At 39.8% G+C, this 19505-nt stretch overlaps 1 protein-coding gene across 4 annotated transcripts in view; it reads right to left on the bottom strand.

The window, feature by feature from the left end:
* Nucleotides 1–19505, bottom strand: part of FAM149A (family with sequence similarity 149 member A) — an 80179-nt gene that overhangs the window by 24851 nt on the left and 35823 nt on the right. For 2 of the 4 annotated variants that reach the window (XM_020802208.3, XM_078393961.1), the window contains exons 1-6: nucleotides 18909–19301; nucleotides 9674–9778; nucleotides 7812–7944; nucleotides 5402–5544; nucleotides 4581–4706; nucleotides 3279–3452 (exon numbers count right to left, since the gene is read on the bottom strand). In XM_020802208.3, coding sequence (XP_020657867.3) covers nucleotides 3279–3452; nucleotides 4581–4706; nucleotides 5402–5544; nucleotides 7812–7944; nucleotides 9674–9778; nucleotides 18909–19003 — 776 coding nt within the window. In that variant the 5' untranslated portion in view covers nucleotides 19004–19301. Of the gene's footprint in view, nucleotides 1–3278; nucleotides 3453–4580; nucleotides 4707–5401; nucleotides 5545–7811; nucleotides 7945–9673; nucleotides 9779–18908; nucleotides 19302–19505 lie in introns of those variants that run through there. The other 2 variants (XM_020802199.3, XM_020802191.3) reach the window with 1 other exon arrangement.

Here is a 19505-nt window from a genome sequence, read left to right as displayed (position 1 = left end):
AGTACCAGGCAGTCCGAAGACTGTCTCCCAATCCACTCTCTAAACGCTGGGAGGAGTGAGGAAGCAGACAGGCACCCTTTTCACTGGCCAACAGTTAACTGAAAGTTCAAATTTTGCACTTTCCCTGCCTCCCACGTGGGTTTTTTCAGTTTGTAACTCAAATCTAAGTATGTAAGTCAAGTCAATATTTTCCTATGAGAGTGGTTTGTAAGTCAAAATGTTCTTAACTCAAGCCGTTCTTAAGTCAAGACCCCACTGTACTCATTCCCAGAAAGAAAATAAAGAAATGTCTGAGGAAAAATTTGAGTCCCCTAATGAAATAATAGGAGAGAATGATGAAATAGCTGATTTGGTAACAATGAGAAATCCAAATGAAATTACATTTAAACAGGAGCAAGAAACTGATCCAACGTTAGGACAGTGCTTTAAACTGGCCGGTCAGATCGTGAGAGGCGTAGAGTCCCAGAAGGAGTTCCATGCTGAGGTGTCCAGATTCGAACCCAGCGCCAAGCAGAGCCAAGCAGACGACAAGAAAGGTCTGATCGCGAGAGACTTAGAGTACCGGAAGGAGTTCCATGCTGAGGTGTCCAGATTCAAAACCAGAGCCGTGCTGAGCCATATGGAGAACAAGGAAGATCATCAGCCAGCTGCGTTCCAGAGTGGAAAGATGCAGACGGGTGAGAGACACTGTACATCAATGGTACGTAAGTGTAACAAAAGAGGGTGGTTGTTACAGGAAATCCAACTGTGCAAGGGGAATGGACAATTTGGACTATGCACAGACTCAGTACCGTTAATGGACTTACGAACTGGGAAAGCCCACAAGAACAAGCTTGCAAACTGGAAGAAAAACTTGCAAGGTTTGGACTTTAAATACTGTAAGAAAAGAAAGACTCAAAAGACAGCTGCTGAAGCTTGGGCATGAAGACTGAAGGAAGAAAAGAAGGATTACTGAAAATAAAAGTAGAATGTGATAAACTTCAAGTTATGTATAAATAAAAATAAGTAATAGCAAAGGTAATTGTCTTTTAAAGAATGGTAAGACATGTAGAATGTAATACAGTGGGGTCTTGACTTGAGAACTTAATCCGTATTGGAAGGCGGTTCTCAAGTCAAAAAGTCTGTAAGTCAAGTCTCCATTGACCTACAGTTCATTGAAAACCTATTAATCCCGTAACAGGCCGTTTTTGTTCCATTTGGGGTTTTTTTTTCTGGTCTGTAAGTCAAATCTCAGTCTGCAAGTCAAAACTAAATTTTGCGGCCAGAGAAGTCTGTAACTCAAAAAGTCTGTAAGTCAAGCTGTCTGTAAGTCAAGGGTCCACTGTAAACTGTTCTAGTTATGTAAAATGAAAAAGAAGTAACTGCAAGTGTAATGGTACTTTAAAATAAAAGAATGGTAAGAAATGTAGAATGTAATAGACCGTTCCAGTTACAGTATGTATAAGTAGAAATAAGTAAATGCAAATGTAATTGCATTAAAGATGAAAGAATGGTAAGCAATGGAAAAGTGTAATAACAAACAAATTGAAAGTGTTGATTTAAAATGTTAATTTATAAAAGTACTGTAAATGAAAAAATTGGTAAGCAATGGAAAAGTATAATAACAAAGGAATTGAAATTGTTGATTGCAAATGTTAATTGAGTGAAGTTAAATATGTGGAGTAAGTATTAAGGATCGCCACAGCAAGCAACCAAAGAAACCCGGCCAGCTCAAGCCTCCTGGCGGTGGAGGTCACAGCAGCAGTGGAAGCCTGGGAGGCTTCCGAGGCTTCGAATGGGTCAGGTGCTCCTTTTTCCTTTTAAAAAAGTTGTTCTGGGTGGGTTTTGGAGGGTGGGTTTGGACTGGGGGGTTATGTTTCTGTGCTATGTTGTTTTTTATTTATTTATTTGCAGTCCCAGCGTGGGACTTGCTCTGTTAATTTTTATTTTTGGTAATTTTTTGAAATGCTGAAACGGATTCTGTTCCCATGCATTTAAATAGAAAATGTTGCTTTGACTTACGAACATTTCGACTTACGAACACCATGCCAATATGGATTAAGTTCGTAAGTTGAGGTACCACCATATATGGCTGGTGTCTTTGTGTCTAATTATAAACACAGATCACGATGCCCTTGCATCTGATAACATTTTTATGGTCAAGTTACTCAAGATGTCTGATTACTATAATTTTGTAGGAAGGCACCTAAATAAAGTTTAGGGCCCATTTTCTGATGAAAAGAGGTTTTTTTTTCCTTGGTGTTTGGGCCCTGAATGTCCTGTGCACTGTTTCCCTCAAGTAGCAAACCTCAGGCATTTAGAAGCAATTATTATCAGAAAATTCATGCTGGGCTCTGATCCCAATCACATTCCAGTTTCGTGGTCCACAACTGATTTTATTTGTTTATTTGTTTAGCGAACTAGAAGCAAAAAAGATTGTGTGTGCTTCTTTAATTATACAGTATGTATTTAAATACATGTATTTTGGCCTTGCACAAAGAGAACAACCCTTAGAGAAAAGTTTTGGACCCAGAACCTCTGAGTTAAACTGCTCATGCAATGAACATAACAAAAACATGGTTTATTATTTATTTTATTTTATTAGATTTATACCCCGCCCATCTAGACCAAACGTCTACTCTGGGCAGCATTACAAGTTTAAAAACAGTAAAACTAATAAAACCAATAAACATGCAATAAATCCAAGATGTTTAAGATACAGCAGGAGGGAAAGCCTGCCCAAATAACCAAGTCTGAAGTTTACTTCTGAAGACACCCAGAGAGGGAGCTAGGAGGATCTCCACGGCAAGTTATTCCAGAGGCAAGGATAAAATTTAAAAAATAATAAAATAAATGGTTGTTGTAGGTGTTTTGGGCTCTTTGGCCGTGTTCTGGAAACAGTCCTAAAAATCTACAACAGCCATTGGATCCCAGCCATGAAAGCCTTTGAGAATACATAACAAAAACAGTTTGAACGTTTCACTAGTTGTGCAACGAGCTTTCCTGGACCTTTTGGAAACATATTTTTTAAATTTGTATTTATTTATTTATTTGATTTATACCCCGCCCATCTGGCCTATAAGGCCACTCTCGGCGGCTATGCCAGAAAACATATGCCAGAAAACAGTAATTATGACCCATACTTCTGTTATGGGGCTACAATTACTTGCACTCACAGATGGTCCCATGTTACCATGCTGCCAGGGCTTTATGCTTCATCACAGTTCAACAGGATCTTGGCCTTAAACTTTTCTAACTTGATCATGTTACATTACTACCATTAGAAACTGAATATTTACAGCTCCTTGTCGAATGCAAGGTACTCTTCAATCTTGCCTTCTGCATCATAGATTTCTTCTTCCAAAAATGAATATATAGATGATTCGGATAAAGAAATTCCTGGTAATTCAGAGCTGAATGCTTTGTGCAATGGAAAAGTAGCAGGAACCAATTTAGATCCTGAGATGCATAACCTAAAGATTGAATTTTAACACATGAGAAAAAAGGGGGAAATAATGATACACTAACATTTTAAATAAAATATTGTAAGAGTACTATTATTATTACAAATTACCTAACAATTAAATAGACAGAACAAAATAACTTATGACATAAAATCTTAATAAAAGTTGACCTTTCAGAGGAGGCACAAGCTGAAGGCACATCAGCATCTAGTTCTCCTGGTGATTTTCAGTAGATCTACAGATAAGCAGCATTTCTAACTTAGCTGATTAATTATTTTATTTATTGTTTTGACTTATATATTACTCCACAATGCTAGAGCACTCTCTGGGTGGTTTACAACATAATTATGCAAGGAAAACTCCCCCCCCCCCCGGCAAGCTGGGTACTCATTTTACTGACCTCATTAGGATGGAAGGATATGACAATCATGAGCGGGCTACCTGAGCCTATCAGGATCAAACTTAGGTTGTGAGTAGAAGCTTGACTGCAATACTGCAGTTTAACCGCTGTGCCACAGAGCTCCTTTACGAGAAGCAATAAAAAAATCATTCATTCTTCTAGATTAATTCTGTAAATTTTATTTTGGTCTTAATATTTATTTTGGTGCTTTCCTCTGAAGCTTCTTATTCTCCCTATTATTATCATCATTATCATTATCATTAGTAGTAGTAGTAGTAGCAGCAGCAGCAGTAGAAGTAGCAGTAGTAGTAGTAGTGTATACACAAATTGGTTAATATAACTTATTACCGTGTTTCCTTGAAAATAAGACAGGGTCTTATATTAATTTTTGCTTCAAAAATGCATTAGGGCTTATTTTCAGGGGATGTTTTATTTTTTTATTTACAACCATCTATGTTTATTCAAATATAGTCATGTCACATTCTTCTGGTTGTTGCACAATGGTGGAGGGCGGGCTTTCACTTAACTAGGGCTTATTTTTGGGGTAGGGCTTATATAACGAGCATCCTGAAAAATCATACTAGGGCTTATTTTCAGGTTAGGTCTTCTTTTCAGGGAAACGGTATCATTTGGATAAATTAATTTGTACTATATTTTGGTGGTATATAAAATATATACTGTATTTTTTAAAAGAAATAGAGTTATTCAAATAATTTTGCTTTAAAGAAGTAACTTACTCTTTCATATTGCTGGTGATTTCACTCAGGCTAGGTAAGGATCTGGAGTATAGGGAGCTGGGATTTCTGCTCTGATAATGCTGAAAACCCTCATCCTTTGGGAAAAGTAGCTGTCTTCCCAAGATCCTGCAAAAAAGAACAAATATAGGATTACTAATGAAATTAAGAAAATGCAAATACAAGCACTACACTTATATTAATAACTCTGAAACACAGAAGTATTATATCAGGACTTATAAATGAGAGAGGTCAGTTAACTGCAACACATTTAAAAAAGGCAATTCAGGCTCACTGTTTGGGCTGTAAATTTTGCAGCCCCTTCTGCTCAAAAAGAAACCAAGGGAAAACATACTTTTTTCTTCTAGCAGTAAGATTTTGCTGCATGAAATCTTTCTGAGAAATATTGAAGGCCATCTCTGAAGTTTTGTGGTCAAATAATGTCAAACTATGCAAGATTATTGTAATTCTTATGCATCCTCTCTTCTATGCATGAGTCACCAGAAAGAGTACCTAGCTGTACAGTATATAGTAGTTTCCTCTGCAGAACAACAAGCAAGGTGGGGGAAGAATGAGATCGGAGCTCCATTTTCATAGGAAGCTAGGACATCTCACTAATTCTGTGGGAAGTTTCAGCAAGGATTCTTATTGTGCAATACTTGGAAAATTGCTAAGAACAAGACATTTTGCAAGTATTCAACCCATCCCTACTCATGTCTTTGCCCAAAATCCAATAAAACTCATTTCAAGCAAAACTATTTCCAGAAAACAACATAACTCAAAATCTACAACAGGCCAAAAAAGCAAATTATATGTATACTTGCCTTAAGTGAAGTGATCTGGTGGTCCAATCTTCGCATTCTGCCTTTAGATTCTCTGTCTGTGAACTCACTTTTCCTTCAAACAACATTTCATCCACATCCCAGAACAACTGATGCACTCTCTGAGTGTTAACTTTATCAAACTCCTAAGGATGTTAAGATGAAGTTTTTTTAAAGTAATATTTCTACGTACCATTGAAGCTGAATAAAATTATATTAGAAGAAGTTAGAAAACAAAGAGAAAAATTAGCAATGTTCACAAATTATCTTTGCAGAAAGAATAGAATTATTTTAAAACAAAATTCTCAGCAGAAGAAACTCCCCTATGGGCAGTGGCACAAACAGTGACCTGCATTGGCATGACAGCTGCCACAGCATCCCTGATTAGACAATGGACTCAAAACTGCTTTTGAAGAAATGATTGTTTCAAAGGTTAAGGGAAAGTAGGCCAAATGGTCCTCTACTGCACCTGTTGCATCTCCAGGAACATCAGATGACATGTTTAGAATGACTAAACATGCCATCTGATGTGCTTGGAGATGTAGGAATAACAATTTACACAACCATGGTGGCTTTTCTATGACATGTTGTGGTAACACTGGCAACTAAATTCTTGCCACATCACCCAAATGACTATATCCTTGAGGACACATCACACAGAGATGATTCTGGGTATAAAAATAGTGAGGTTTGTAGAGTGACATTACTCTCAACTGCTTCTAATCTCACCATAGGTGCAGCCTTCTCTAGTAGTGAAATGCTGGGTAATGGCCCAGTTGCTAACTCAGCTCCACTGGCATGTGTTTGCAGTACTGATACAATGCTGGATGCTATGCATGCTTAATATCATATTGATCTTAACTCAACATGTTCCAGGACAATGACATCTTCTCCCATTTATACCAGTGGTACCTAACCTTGGTAACCCAGGTGTTCTTGGACTGCGATTCCCAGAATCCTTCATCACCAGCTGTGTTGGCTGGGGTTTCTGGGTGAAGGGAACCACTGATCTGTACAGAATCAAGTTATTCCTCTCATTTTGAGGTTGTTCAAGGTATTTCAAAATGAAAGGCAATAGAGAACAGGGAACAACAATGAAGAAGAGGGAAAAAAGGTCAAGAGGTTTCCTCAGCATACACGAAACAACAGAAGACTTATACTAAAAAGATAACAGAAAAGGGTGAAAAGTTAAAATAGGCAACAGACAACGGTATGCGGTAAGATATAGGCAACTTAATTTAGATTAGAGCCACACACTCTTCAGTCCTCAAGGCCACACTAGAGTCATCTAAGAATTCAGGCATTCACAGTTATACATGCAGAGGCACAAACTAGCGCTCACATTTGCTAGGGTAGAGAGAAGGTTTAACTTTGTCTCAATCACAGCCATGCCGTACAGTGGTTAAACTGCAGTACTGCAATCAAGCCTCTACTCACAACCTGAGCTGGATCCCAATGGATTCAGGTTCAAGGTTGACTTAGCCTCCCACTCTTGAGGTTGATAAAATGAGTACCCAGCCCACTAGGGGGCAAAGGGATGTTTGCACAATTATGTTGTAAGCCACCCAGTGAGTAATTTAGCACTGTGGTGAAGTAAGGTGAATAAGCTGAAGTAAGACGAATAAGCTGAAATGGCAACAACGCCAACAATCCTATGTGAGACTGCTGGGATGAAGGCTTGGTCCTTTCATGTCATTGAGGAAGTCTAACATTTCTTCCCCCACTTAGTAACCTCAATCAGATAGTTGCTTCTAGATCAATGAAGGAAGGAGAAAAAGAAGGCTTAGCTCTCCAGATTTATTTATTGGATTTCTATCCCGCCCATCTAGACCAAAGGTCTACTCTGGGCGGTTTACAAATTTGAAAACAATAAAACCAAAACCACATATTATAGGTTCAGGATCCACAGATTAATGCTAGCTTACTAACTGCTGTGATTTCAGATGCTGGTTAATAAAATCACATTAAACCAGAGTTCATCATTCAGACATAATGGGAAATTCTGGTTTAAACCAGCTGTTCTCAAACTTTTTTGGCGGGGGCACAGGCATAAACACAGTACACAAAACACAATATGAAACAAAGGCCAAATCAGGATTGTATAAGTCATATAATGAACCTTATAAAGTGGTGTGTGGAAAACTGTTTCCAATATGTGGCCCCTTCAAACATTGCGGGGGATAGGAGCACCAAAGCCAGCACATGAGGAGAGGCAGTGTGAGTCTAATTCTCATTCCCAACTTACTAAACTGCAATTTAGCAAGGAGGAATATGGTTAAATATAAAAAGCTTATGACTTTACACCCCAGTTAGTGTAATGTAATGGAGGCCAGGATACAAACATTCTAAGGTAGGGGAAGAAATACAGACTTTTAATTTTTAATGCAAAACCTGTTAATAAAAAGTAACCCACATCATCTCTCCAGGAGTAAACAGAGCTTCTTTCCGTAGATGGACCAGTGGTGCAACTCCGTATCCCTGACCAAGAATTATTCAAGTCTGTGGGTGTGGTTTGCCTGCTAGATGAGAGTGATGAAACTGAAACACTGTGGACAGAAACAAATTAATAGGTAATAGTTCATATTATGATTCACTGCCACATTTTTGTGGCAGAAGCTCTTAAAATTTAAGAGCTGCAGAAACTATTAGTAAATATGAAATGCCATTATTTGATACCAGGATAGGAAGCTGTGTACCAAGACATTACTTGGGTAATGGTAGGATGTCTGGGGGCGAGGGGAGAGGAGAGGCAAGAATAACTTTTCCACCCCATAAGACAAAACATGATGAACACATACTCCTACCCGGTAAACAAATGGGAGCCGGGGGATGAACGGGTGACAAGGAAGACATGCATAACATGTTTTTGTGCTCCAACCTATCACACAAACTGCTGTTTATACTAAACTACATCTCAGAGTCAAACTAAATGTTAAGACACATATTCCCTGAAATGAGCATGTTTGCCCTCTAGTGACTGAATTCTGTCAATCACAAACAAGGCAAGGCTAAATGCATGGTACAGAGGTGAGGAAAAAACATGCTGTGATAAACAAATATCTTTCATTGCTTCACAGAACATCACTTCTAAATATCTTGGAAATATATTGTGTAGTAGGACCGCCAGAACGTGCCCTTGTCTGCATTTTGTTTCTTAGTTTTTTCTTATGCAAAATCTGGTAGGAGGTTTTAAAAATACAGATTTTCATGAAATACTGTTTTCCTTTCTGATCATTTCCCTTTCCCCATTCACCTGCATCATATGTTAAGGGCAGTGGATAACCCAGTATCTGCTTGGGTTCACAGAAGGGAACCAAAGAACTTGCCTTTGAAACAGGGATGTGCACTAGCGCCAAAATTCAGATTCAGAATTTGTATTCGGAATTACAGCCCTTCAGAACTGGAATTCAGAATTTTGAAAAATCTGGATATCTGGACCTCTGTTATACAGTAGTCAACATATAGTCATTATGCATGCTTCTACCTCTACTCTGCCATGTCCCTCCTCTGGAGGATAGATCCCTCTCATGCTTGTCAAGAGAACTTCCCAGAATGCTCGCCCTGTTGTTGCAGGGGCGAGGGACTTGAACTGTAGAATACAACTGCTGGTACTTCTGTCTGGGGTACTATAGACATTGCCAGTTTCTTCCTACTCTGCCAGCTGGACCTTTTTCGCTGTTTAATTCAGGGTCCAAGAGCATTGCCAGAATGGTCACCTTAGCCCTTCTCCCTTGAGAAACTCATGGCAACCTCAATTAGAAGATACTAAATTCTCTACCCCCACACTACCCTTGGTGCAAGAATGTCTTAAGTTTAATTTCTGAAGAAATCACTCCACAATGCTTCAGAAATAGGTTCCACTTTTACTTCTTCCTCTAGCAGGCAGAAAACTAACCTTTTGCTTTCATCTATAGGGAATAAATAGCAGGATTCCAAATATTAGGAATCATTATTACAAATATTTAGAACTATCAAATTTGGATTTGGATATATTCAGAACTATCTGAATATGGCATTATCTAGTGTATTCTGAATATTTTTGAATTCAAATGCACATCCCTGCTTTGAACAGTGGCTCTCAGCTTGCACTACACATTGTTTAAAAACTGCTACTCTGTTTTATACTGCCGTGCAAAGTGGAACTGCTGCAGAACATATTTTATTCTGATGCAGAAATACTACAGATCACATTTACATTGTCCTATTCACAACTTTTAAATCATACTTATTTTGTTTTACTGTCAAGCATATCTGTTTTTAAAAGTTCATACATACAAGGTATAGTTGTCAATTGCCTCCTGTACACTTTTGGTGAACAGTGTTGGAAGGCAACCTTCAGTCTTCCCTTGGAAGCAATGCTCTCCTTTCGACAACCCTTTTCTGGATGAAGGAGAAAGGAGAAGGAAAACAACAAGATGTAATCAGTTCAAGTTTCTTTTGTTATCACTATTTCCTCTCTTCCTCATCATATAACGTATCCTTTCCAGTGTCAGCTACACTACACAATAGTTAAAGACCGAAGTAAGACATAAAGATTTCACAAACGGCTACAGCTCCAGGTTCTATCCAAATGCATTCAGGCCTGGCTTATACGCCACATTTGTGATTAAAGTTGCTTCTCATATATAAAAGTGGCTGCAGCACAAGACTGGGGTCATATTTAAAACTGGGCCTTTAGCCTATGAAAGTCGTCTTTTGCCCCAAAATGTTCTCCCCAAGCCTATTAGTGCTACATGTAGAAAAAGCTCAGGGAGTCATGTTTAAACACAGAACTGTCCACAGGATAAGAAACAAAATTACACATGATCTTAGCCTTAAGAGTCTGAGAAGCAATTTGTACTAGATGTCAAATACTATCCTTTCAGTGTGGTTTATGTGCACAGTCTGATTAGCTATGAAGCAATGAATCATTCATATTTCTAAGAAACAAAATTCTCGTTTACACAATATCTTTATTGAAGCAATATAAACAAGGCATGTTTACAAATTCTCCAGAAGTTTCTTCAGATTTAGACAGTACAGTGGTGCCTCGCATAACGAGCGCACTGTTTAAGGACGAATCCACACAGCGATGCGGATTTTGCGATCGAAAAAGCGATCACATTGCGATGTTTGAATAGGCAAAACATTGCATTGCGATGATCAGTAAGCGTTTCGCTTACTGATCTCCGCATCGCGATGTTTGCAGAACAGCTGATCGGTGGTTCCAAACTGGCCGTCGGATGAAGAAAATGGCCGCCCGCAGCGTTTTCGCGACGATTCCTCACTTACCGGGCCGCGAAAATGGCGGCCGTATGGAGGATTTCCGCATAGCGGTGAGTTTATCCCCCATAGGAACACATTGAAGGGGTTTCAATGCGTTCCTATGGGTTTTTTTGTTCCGCATAGCGACAATTCCGGATAGCGACGATTTATCCGGAACGGATTATTGTCGCTATGTGGGGCACCACTGTATGCTGAAGTACAGATTTATAGTCTCCTACCTCTCTTTAGACAAAAGTCAAGGTATGATCCTAACAAATCTGTTTTGGACAAGGTATATAAGCCCCTTCTGTTCACTGAGAGTAGAAACACAGAAAGAAGCACAGTAGTGTGTATTTCAGCAAAACAGACCAAATGTAGCTGCCATATACATTAAAAAGTCTATTGAGGCCAAATTAGTAGTCATGCAGATTGGTTGGAAGAGATGGAATCCTAATTAAAACGCAATTTATGAGAAAAATCCTCAGCCTGGCCCAAGCTCTGAACCTGTCTGGCTGCACATTTGAATTTCAGCCTATATGTTAACATTGTTTGGTTAGCAGCTAGTTTCCTATGGAGGAGGCAATTAAGAGATAGACAGCTAATATCATAATCCCTATCTCTATGCCCTCATGCTGCATACAGCAACTTTTTTCTTTTTGCAATTTATTACAGCATTCTTCGTTCTAAAAAAGCTAAAAAGAAATATGCAAAATGAAAGCTTTAATAAAAGAATACCAGATCAGATTCTGTCACCAGTGCTATGCAGTTACATTTTCTCAAATCATGGCTTTGCCACCTGGTACAAATATTTTTGACAGCACTTCCTTTAATCTTTTACCACTGGCTATGCTGATAAAAAAAGGAGCCAATCTGTTAAAATCCAAACGCCTAGGTCAAAAGGTGTATCTTAAGTAAATGGAAACATTAAAATTACTGAAGATGTTTTATGCCCTTTCAAAGGCAGATCATTAAATAACAAGAGTGCTAGAACCAAGAAGGCCTTTGCTTATGTCATCATTCATCAAGCATCACCCACAGTTATGACCATAAGATCTGCCAATTCCAGAGCTCTTAAATGCCAGCTGAAACTGGTGTTCTGGAAATTTAAAGTCTTATAAATCAGCACTGATATCCTGACATTTTGGAATTGAACAGACAGGCAGTGAAAACTTTTTAAATGATTTATATAACAGTATAAGTGCTGTCAAATCGATTCCAACATACAGTGACTCTCTCTGGAGTTTTCTAGGTATAGAAAACCTATAGGTATAGCCGCCCAGAGTGGTCAGTTGATTAGATGGGCGGGATATAAATACAATAAATAAATAAATAGAAAATTGAAAAGTGATTAACCATACTTCTGGGGTGCCCTGGGACTGTGAAGCTTGCCCAAGGCTACACAAGCTTGCTCTTCTCATTAACGCACAATGGAAAACTGAACTCCCAACCTCCATTCAGATACAGTGGTGCCTCGCTAGACTATGATAATCCGTTCCACTGAAATCGCTGTTTAGTGAAATCGTTGTCTAGCGAAAAGCATTTCCCCATTGGAATGCATTGAAACCTGTTTAATGTGTTCCAATGGGGAAGAATTGTCGTTGTCTAGTGAAGATAGGCCATAGGAAAGCCACTTTGCAAACCGCCAATCAGCAGTTTAAATCGCTGTCTTGAGAAGCTTAGGTCCCCAAAAACATCTGTTTGCGAGCGCGGAGGGAGTTGTCAAAATTGTCTAACGAAAATTGATTTGCGAAGCAGGGACTAAATGTCCAGCGAAATTCCCCCATAGGAATCACTGTTTTGCAAATCGCTATAGCGATTGCAAAAAGCCAATGTCTAGCGAAAAAACTGTCATGCGGGGTAACTGTCTAGCGAGGCACCACTGTATCTAACTCACTGTGCTATCCAGCCAGCATTGAAATTTATATGAATATCTATTTGTATAAGATACTGTTATAAAAGAAATGACTTCTCCACAGAAGCAAATAATCAGACATTTGCAACAATTATATCAGAAAAATATAAACTGCTGTTCATGCCAGTATGCTGTTCATACTGATTCCACTTCCGCGCTATTCTGGTGTTTTTTCAATTGCAGGAGCAAAGAATCTGGGTATGTCTGCAAGACACAAAATAGGAACAGGACTCTGCATATTCAATAGCTGAGCAGAAATGAGAATTTTTACAGTTTGTAATGGTTTGCATTACAAGTCATGACCTATGAACAGCCCTGAATAGTCTAATGTTTTGGGTTGTGTTGGAATCAACTTGATGGGATGTAATTATTTAAAGTCCCTGTCACTGACAGCCTCACTCAAGTCTTGGAAACTCCAAATCATGTCTCTCTTTACCTAGGCAACCCATCTCATCTTCAGTCTTCCTGTATTCTTGCTGCCATCCACTTTTCCTAGCATTACAGTGGGGTCTTGACTTGAGAACTTAATCCGTATTGGAAGGCGGTTCTCAAGTCAAAAAGTTCTCAGGTCAAATCTGCATTTCCCATAGGAATGCATTGAGAACCATTTGATCCGTATCTGCTGTTTTACATCCATAGAAACTAATGGGAAGCTGCTATTCTGCCCTCGACCACTAGAGGGGGATATTTTGTTTCTTTTTTTCTTAGGTCAAGAAAGGTTCAGGGAAGGCAGGGAAAATACAGTCCAGGCAGTACAGTACCAGGCAGTCCGAAGACTGTCTCCCAATCCACTCTCTAAACGCTGGGAGGAGTGAGGAAGCAGACAGGCACCCCTTTCACTGGCCAACATTTAACTGAAAGTTCAAATTTTGCACTTTCCCTGCCTCCCACGTGGTTTTTTTCCAGTTCTTAACTCAAATCTAAGTATGCAAGTCAAGTCAATATTTTCCTATGAGAGTGGTTCTTAAGTCAAAATGTTCTTAACTCGAGCTGTTCTTAAGTCAAGACCCCACTGTATTAGAAGTCCATGAAACTTTTAGTGGTGCATGGTTTAAGGTTATTATCGGTGCAAAGTCAATTTTATCTAACAGCAGTGCTAAAGATTCTGATATAATTATATGATCTATCCTTAGATTCTGCTTCTCAGCTATTTTTCCCCCTGCTCTATTCCATCATAGTTGTCTTCCTTCTTCCTAAGCATTTTGATTACATTCAGTTTGCTCTTTTCCAGCCTCTGGCATTTGAATCTTCATCTCTCTCAAGAGATCTTGTAGCTGTATTGTTCTTGTTACAGTTTTAGGTCTCTGTGCATGCCAGACAATTAGTTTAAAGGGAAATCCCCAGGCATATCTCACTTTTTGGTTCTGAAGCATTTCTGTGAACATTCTCCATTCTTTACGTTTCTGGATTGTCCCCACAGCCAAATCCTGATAGATTTCTATATTTTCTCCTTGGTATGACAGATCCTCCATTTTGTTTAATGCACAAGGTACAGCCACTTTCGCTGTGTAGAAGGCAAACTTGATGATTATGTCTCTCGGTTGTTGTGGTTCATGACCCATGCAATGAACTCATTCCAATGTATTCTCTGTAATTTGCAAGCTGGGGCAGAGATTCTGGATCCATTTTAAAACTATACTCTTAAGTCCTCTGTCTTCCTCTCCTCTTTAAAAAATCTTAAGCGTAAATTTTATTTACGGTCGCGATTTTCCTGGTATTTGCTCTTATCTCTTAATAGTTTTAATTCCTTTTCCAGAGCATCACTCCTTGTTTATTGGTTTTTGCAGCAATTCAAAAGACTCACTGGCAGTCTTTTCTATCTTTTCAATACTGACTTTCAGCTCTGCTAATGTTTCCTTCAGTGGTGCTATAACAGCTTTCATGTCTGTTTGTACATCTTTTCTTAATTGTTTTAAGAGCTGTCTCATATCGCTCTGCTCACTAGCAGATTTCTTTCGTCCTTTCCCTTTCATCTTACCGGATCTTTCAATACCCGTATCTTCAGAAGAATCGGCTTCTTTTTCGTCTTCTGAGGAACCATCCGGTTTGTTTTCTTGAGCCATCTTCTTTGATTTCCCTGTATCAATATTTATTTATGAATATTTTCAATTAACTGCCAGTTTTGTTTGTTTGTTTAGTCGTTCAGTCGTGTCCGACTCTTCGTGACCCCATGAACCAGAGCACACCAGGCCCTCCTGTCTTCCACTGCCTCCCGGAGCTGGGTCAAATTCATGTTGGACGCTTCGATGACACTGTCCAACCATCTCATCCTCTGTCGTCCCCTTCTCCTCTTGCCCTCACGCTTTCCTAACATCAGGGTCTTTTCCAGAGAGTCTTCTCTTCTCATGAGATGGCCAAAGTATTGGAGCCTCAGCTTCAGGATCTGTCCTTCCAGTGAGCACTTAGGCTTGATTTCCTTTAGAATGGATCGATTTGTTCTCCTTGCAGTCCAGGGGACTCTCAAGAGCCTCCTCCAGCACCACAATCCAAAAGCATCAATTCTTCGGCGGTCAGCTTTCTTTATGGTCCAGCTCTCACTTCCGTACATCACTACAGGAAAAAACATAGCTTTGACTATTCAGACTTTTGTTGGCAAGGTGATGTCTCTGCTTTTTAAGATGCTGTCGAGGTTTGTCATGGCTTTCCTCCCAAGAAGAAGGCGTCTTTTAATTTCGGGGCTGCTGTCACCATCTGCAGTGATCATGGAGCCCAAGAAAGTAAAATCTGTCACTACCTCCATATGTTCCCCTTCTATTTGCCAGGAGGTGATGGAGCCAGTGGCCATGATCTTAGTTTTTTTGATGTTGAGCTTCAGACCATTTTTTGCGCTCTCCTCTTTCACCCTCATTACAAGGTTCCTTAATTCCTCCTCACTTTCTACCATCAGAGTGGTATCATCTGCATATCTGAGGTTGTTGATATTTCTTCCAGCAATCTTAATTCCAGCTTGGGATTCCTCCAGTCCAGCCTTTCGTATGATGTATTCTGCATATAAGTTAAATAAGCAGGGAGACAATATACAGCCTTGTCGTACTCCTTTCCCAATTTTGAACCAATCAGTGTTTCCGTATCCAGTTCTAACTGTTGCTTCCTGTCCCACGTATAGATTTCTCAGGAGATAGATAAGGTGGTCAGGCACTCCCATTTCTTTAAGGACTTGCCATAGTTTGCTGTGGCCCACACAGTCAAAGGCTTTTACACATTTAATTAGTTTATAATAGGCAGGCTTGGAGTGCAGCTAGTCTTTCATGCTGCTATCTTCCAAGGCAGCAGAGCACGACCCCTCCTCGAAAAAGCATCTTATGAGAATTAAATTCTCTTGCTAGAAATCCTGATATAACTGTAAAATAATAACATTATTGTTGTATATATAATGACCATACGTAGCACCCAATAAATGAACTGTGAATAAGGCAGGGGTGGAGGACAGTCATTCTAATGAACTTAAACATTCAAGGATGCTCTCATTCAGCACTCCCCAACCTTTTTGGGACTGCGGACCAGCTGAGCATCTGAGGAAGGACGGGGCCCCCATGCTCGCTTGGGCGCATGCACGAAACGGTGGGGGAGCATGCATGTGCCCACCAGATGCAAACATTGGCTGAAATCCTGTTGCTTAATGGAAGAAGTTACACTAGAGGAGCCCTACTGAATCAGTAGCGATCTGGTGAGTTAATTGCTCTGTAAGTTCCATTGATTCAAATCAGCCTATTCTAGTTGTGACTGACTACATTAAAGTAGGTCACACTAGAGTAGGCCCATTCAAATCAGTGCGTCAACACTTCTCTAAATTCTATTAATTCAAATGGGTTTATTCTAATTGTGACTTATTTTAGTGTAGTAAGTCATAACCAGAGTAGGCCCATTTGACTCAATGGAACTTACAGAGCAGTTTACTCACCAATCCCCACTGATTCAATGGGCCTTCTCTAGTATAACTTACTACATTAAATAACAGGATTTCAACCCGTTTCCTATTAAAGAGCACTGGCAGAATCGTAAGTGGCAGGGGGTTTTTTTGGGAGGGGATAATTATTCCAAAGCAGTATGTACATGCTGGGTATTATGGTTATGTAGCCATCATAAAATCCTGTTCCATCTTTTTAAGTGTAGGGGGACAAAAATATGCACTGTTCATTCAACAGATGATCAGCAGGGCTTGAAAAATGCACTCGTCCACTCGTCTGTGACGAGTGAAAAATGCTACTCAATGTGTCACCACTCCCTCCCTGCCTGCCTCCTTCCCCTCTGCCTCTCTCTCTCTAATCCTGCAGTCCTCCTCTCCCCCTCCCATTGCAAAAGGAAAACTGCCCTTTTCTCATGAGAAGAGGGTTCAAGTGGCATATAGAAATATAGCTCTGCAAGAGAATGTAGAGTAGTTCCACGCTGGAGAATCCAGAGTTTCTCTGCTCCCAATTTGAACCCAATGGGGTGGGAGGGAACTGTTGCTCCTTAAGTGGCTGGGCGCTTTTGCTTTCAGTTTTATTTTTGCTGGAGACATTCAAAAGAAAGGCATTCAAAATACAAGCTCCATGACCCCACAGGCACGCAGGTAAATAAGCAAAATTTGTTAACATAAATTGCAAGGCTACAGTCCGGTCATGCTGACTGGTGAAATTTTTGACTGACTGGTGAGACATTCTAAAAATTTTTTTCAAGCCCTGATGATCAGCTATAAACAACATTTACAAATACCATGGAAGGAGCCAGAAAAATGAGCAACCTGAAAATTAAAGTAGTTTCTTCTTCCTTTTTTTCCTAGTTAGAGATGGGCATGAATCATACTATGGAGACTTGACCCAGTTCGGCACAGCACCTGCACAGGTGTTCCACAAGCACTGTGCACCATCCTCCTCCACCTGCTTGGGCCATCACCCAGTCATTGGAGGTGGGGCTGGGAAGCTCACATTGCTACCAGTGACTGGGCCTGAGTCAGAAGTGCAGGAAAGCATGCTCAAAGAGTGTGGCCCCCGCAGAAAACCTGTGCAGGCACTGTGTGGTTCATGCCCATTTTTATTCCTAATTCATATGTAAAACAAACACTTGTACTATTTAAATTGTGCATGAAACAGAACAGCCAGTCAATCACCAGCTTCTCAAGCTAAGAAGACATTTTATATATCCAGAGTGGAGACCATATCCCCCCCCCGATATTGTTAAACTCCAGTTCCCATCATCTCTCATCACTGACATTCCGTATACTCTTGCTGGGAGCTGAGATCCAATAAAATAGCTTCCAGGCTTTCACTTACTGCTTAGTATTTGCTGCATATGCCACAGAGATCTTTCTCCCCACTTCCATGTTTTTCTTCCAGGATACAAATATGTTACTTATCCAGCATGTATATGCTCTTGTACATGAAAAATGTGAAACTGTAACATTTTTAAAGGAAGTTTCTTTTCTTAAATACAATACTGCACAATACAACACATATTTAATAAAATATTTTCACACAACTGTATTTCCTTCCATTTAGGTAAAAGCATCTTAAGCTGTTTTTCTTCTGTGAAATGCAAGCTTGCTTACTCATTTACCCACAGTGTAGTTACTGATTAAAAGGTTCTGCCAGCTGACATTTTAACAGAAAATGTTGGATCCAACACTTCCGTATAAAAGAAACATATTACTTGAGATTGGAAAATGAGCTTCAAATTGTGATATTAAAATGCTCGAAAGTGATTGCTATGTGTTGCTTTGTTTGTAACAGTTCATTAAGAGATCCTCCCAGTTGTGAAACATATACAAAGTACAGAAATACAGCTTCATTAAACATTTTCAAACATGCAATCAGAAATTCTCCAGTGTAGACTTTCAAGCACCTAGATATTATTTATTTAATCATACGGTCTTTATTAGCAATTGTTCAAGGTGACTTCATTACAAGAAAAAAAATCCCACACTTGGCTGCACCTTAGAGTCAACAGTCTTAGTACTGTATATTAAAAGCACAATATACAGGAAACGTATTGCAAACCATTTTGCCTAGTATTATTAAAATCATATTAAACCATTTTACTATTTGTATTCTCAAATTCAACACTCCACTATGATATTTACCTCCCCAGTTCAAATTTTAACAAGCAGGCAGCATATAAACACAGAACAACAGATTCAAGATAAGCTAGCACCACAGAATTCATCTTCAGAAACCCCTTCCCCTGCCACTCCCTTCACAAACCATGTGTAAGAATGGTTCACATTCTAGCTGAGATTACTGCTCTGAATATATGTCAGTGTGCCCCCGTGCAGTTAGACATCCAAGAGCTGAGAACACACACCTAACATGCAGTATATCTTCAATTCACACCCATCTTGAGCATAATGCCATTTGAGGCTCCCCACTCCTGACTTACCCTATGACAACCAGCTCTGGTGCCGGCTCTTGATGCTGAGAACTGGAAGCCACAGGGAGATGGCAGGGACACGGAACTCCACCAACAATGCGCATGAAAAGCACGGCCTGAGAAGGCTCCCAGCTGCCCCTCCTTTTTCACAAGCTCTGCTTGTTTTCTTACACAGACACACAGTGTGCTTCATTTCAGGACACTGCCCTTCGTCTTCTTCCAGGAGGCATCTGTGTGTCTGTGTGTGTACATATATCTTGGTGTAACACTCTGTGCATTTGTGTGTGTGCGTGCCCGTGTGTGCCTGTGTGAGAGAGACTGAGAGAAAGAATGGGAGGGGAAGAGAAAGAAGGGACAGCTGCAGTGCTAGGCTTCCCCCAGAGGCTTCTCCCGTTCTGCTTCTCTCATATGGTATTCTGAATGCTTTTCAAAGCACTCTTAACAGATGTAAACACATTGTGAGCTGAACAGAAAGCAAAAATTGCTGCATTAAAGAAAGGGAAAATATATCAACAAAAGCTGCAAAACTCATGGTTTCTGCAAGCAGGGTGTAAGAGCCTAGCAGTTTGCTGAGCACTATTCCTTTTATGTTATCTCTGCTTCCTT

Source organism: Pogona vitticeps, chromosome 5, assembly GCF_051106095.1.
Source record: "Pogona vitticeps strain Pit_001003342236 chromosome 5, PviZW2.1, whole genome shotgun sequence".
Lineage (NCBI taxonomy): Eukaryota > Metazoa > Chordata > Lepidosauria > Squamata > Agamidae > Pogona > Pogona vitticeps.
This window is presented reverse-complemented; position numbering and strand designations above follow the sequence as displayed.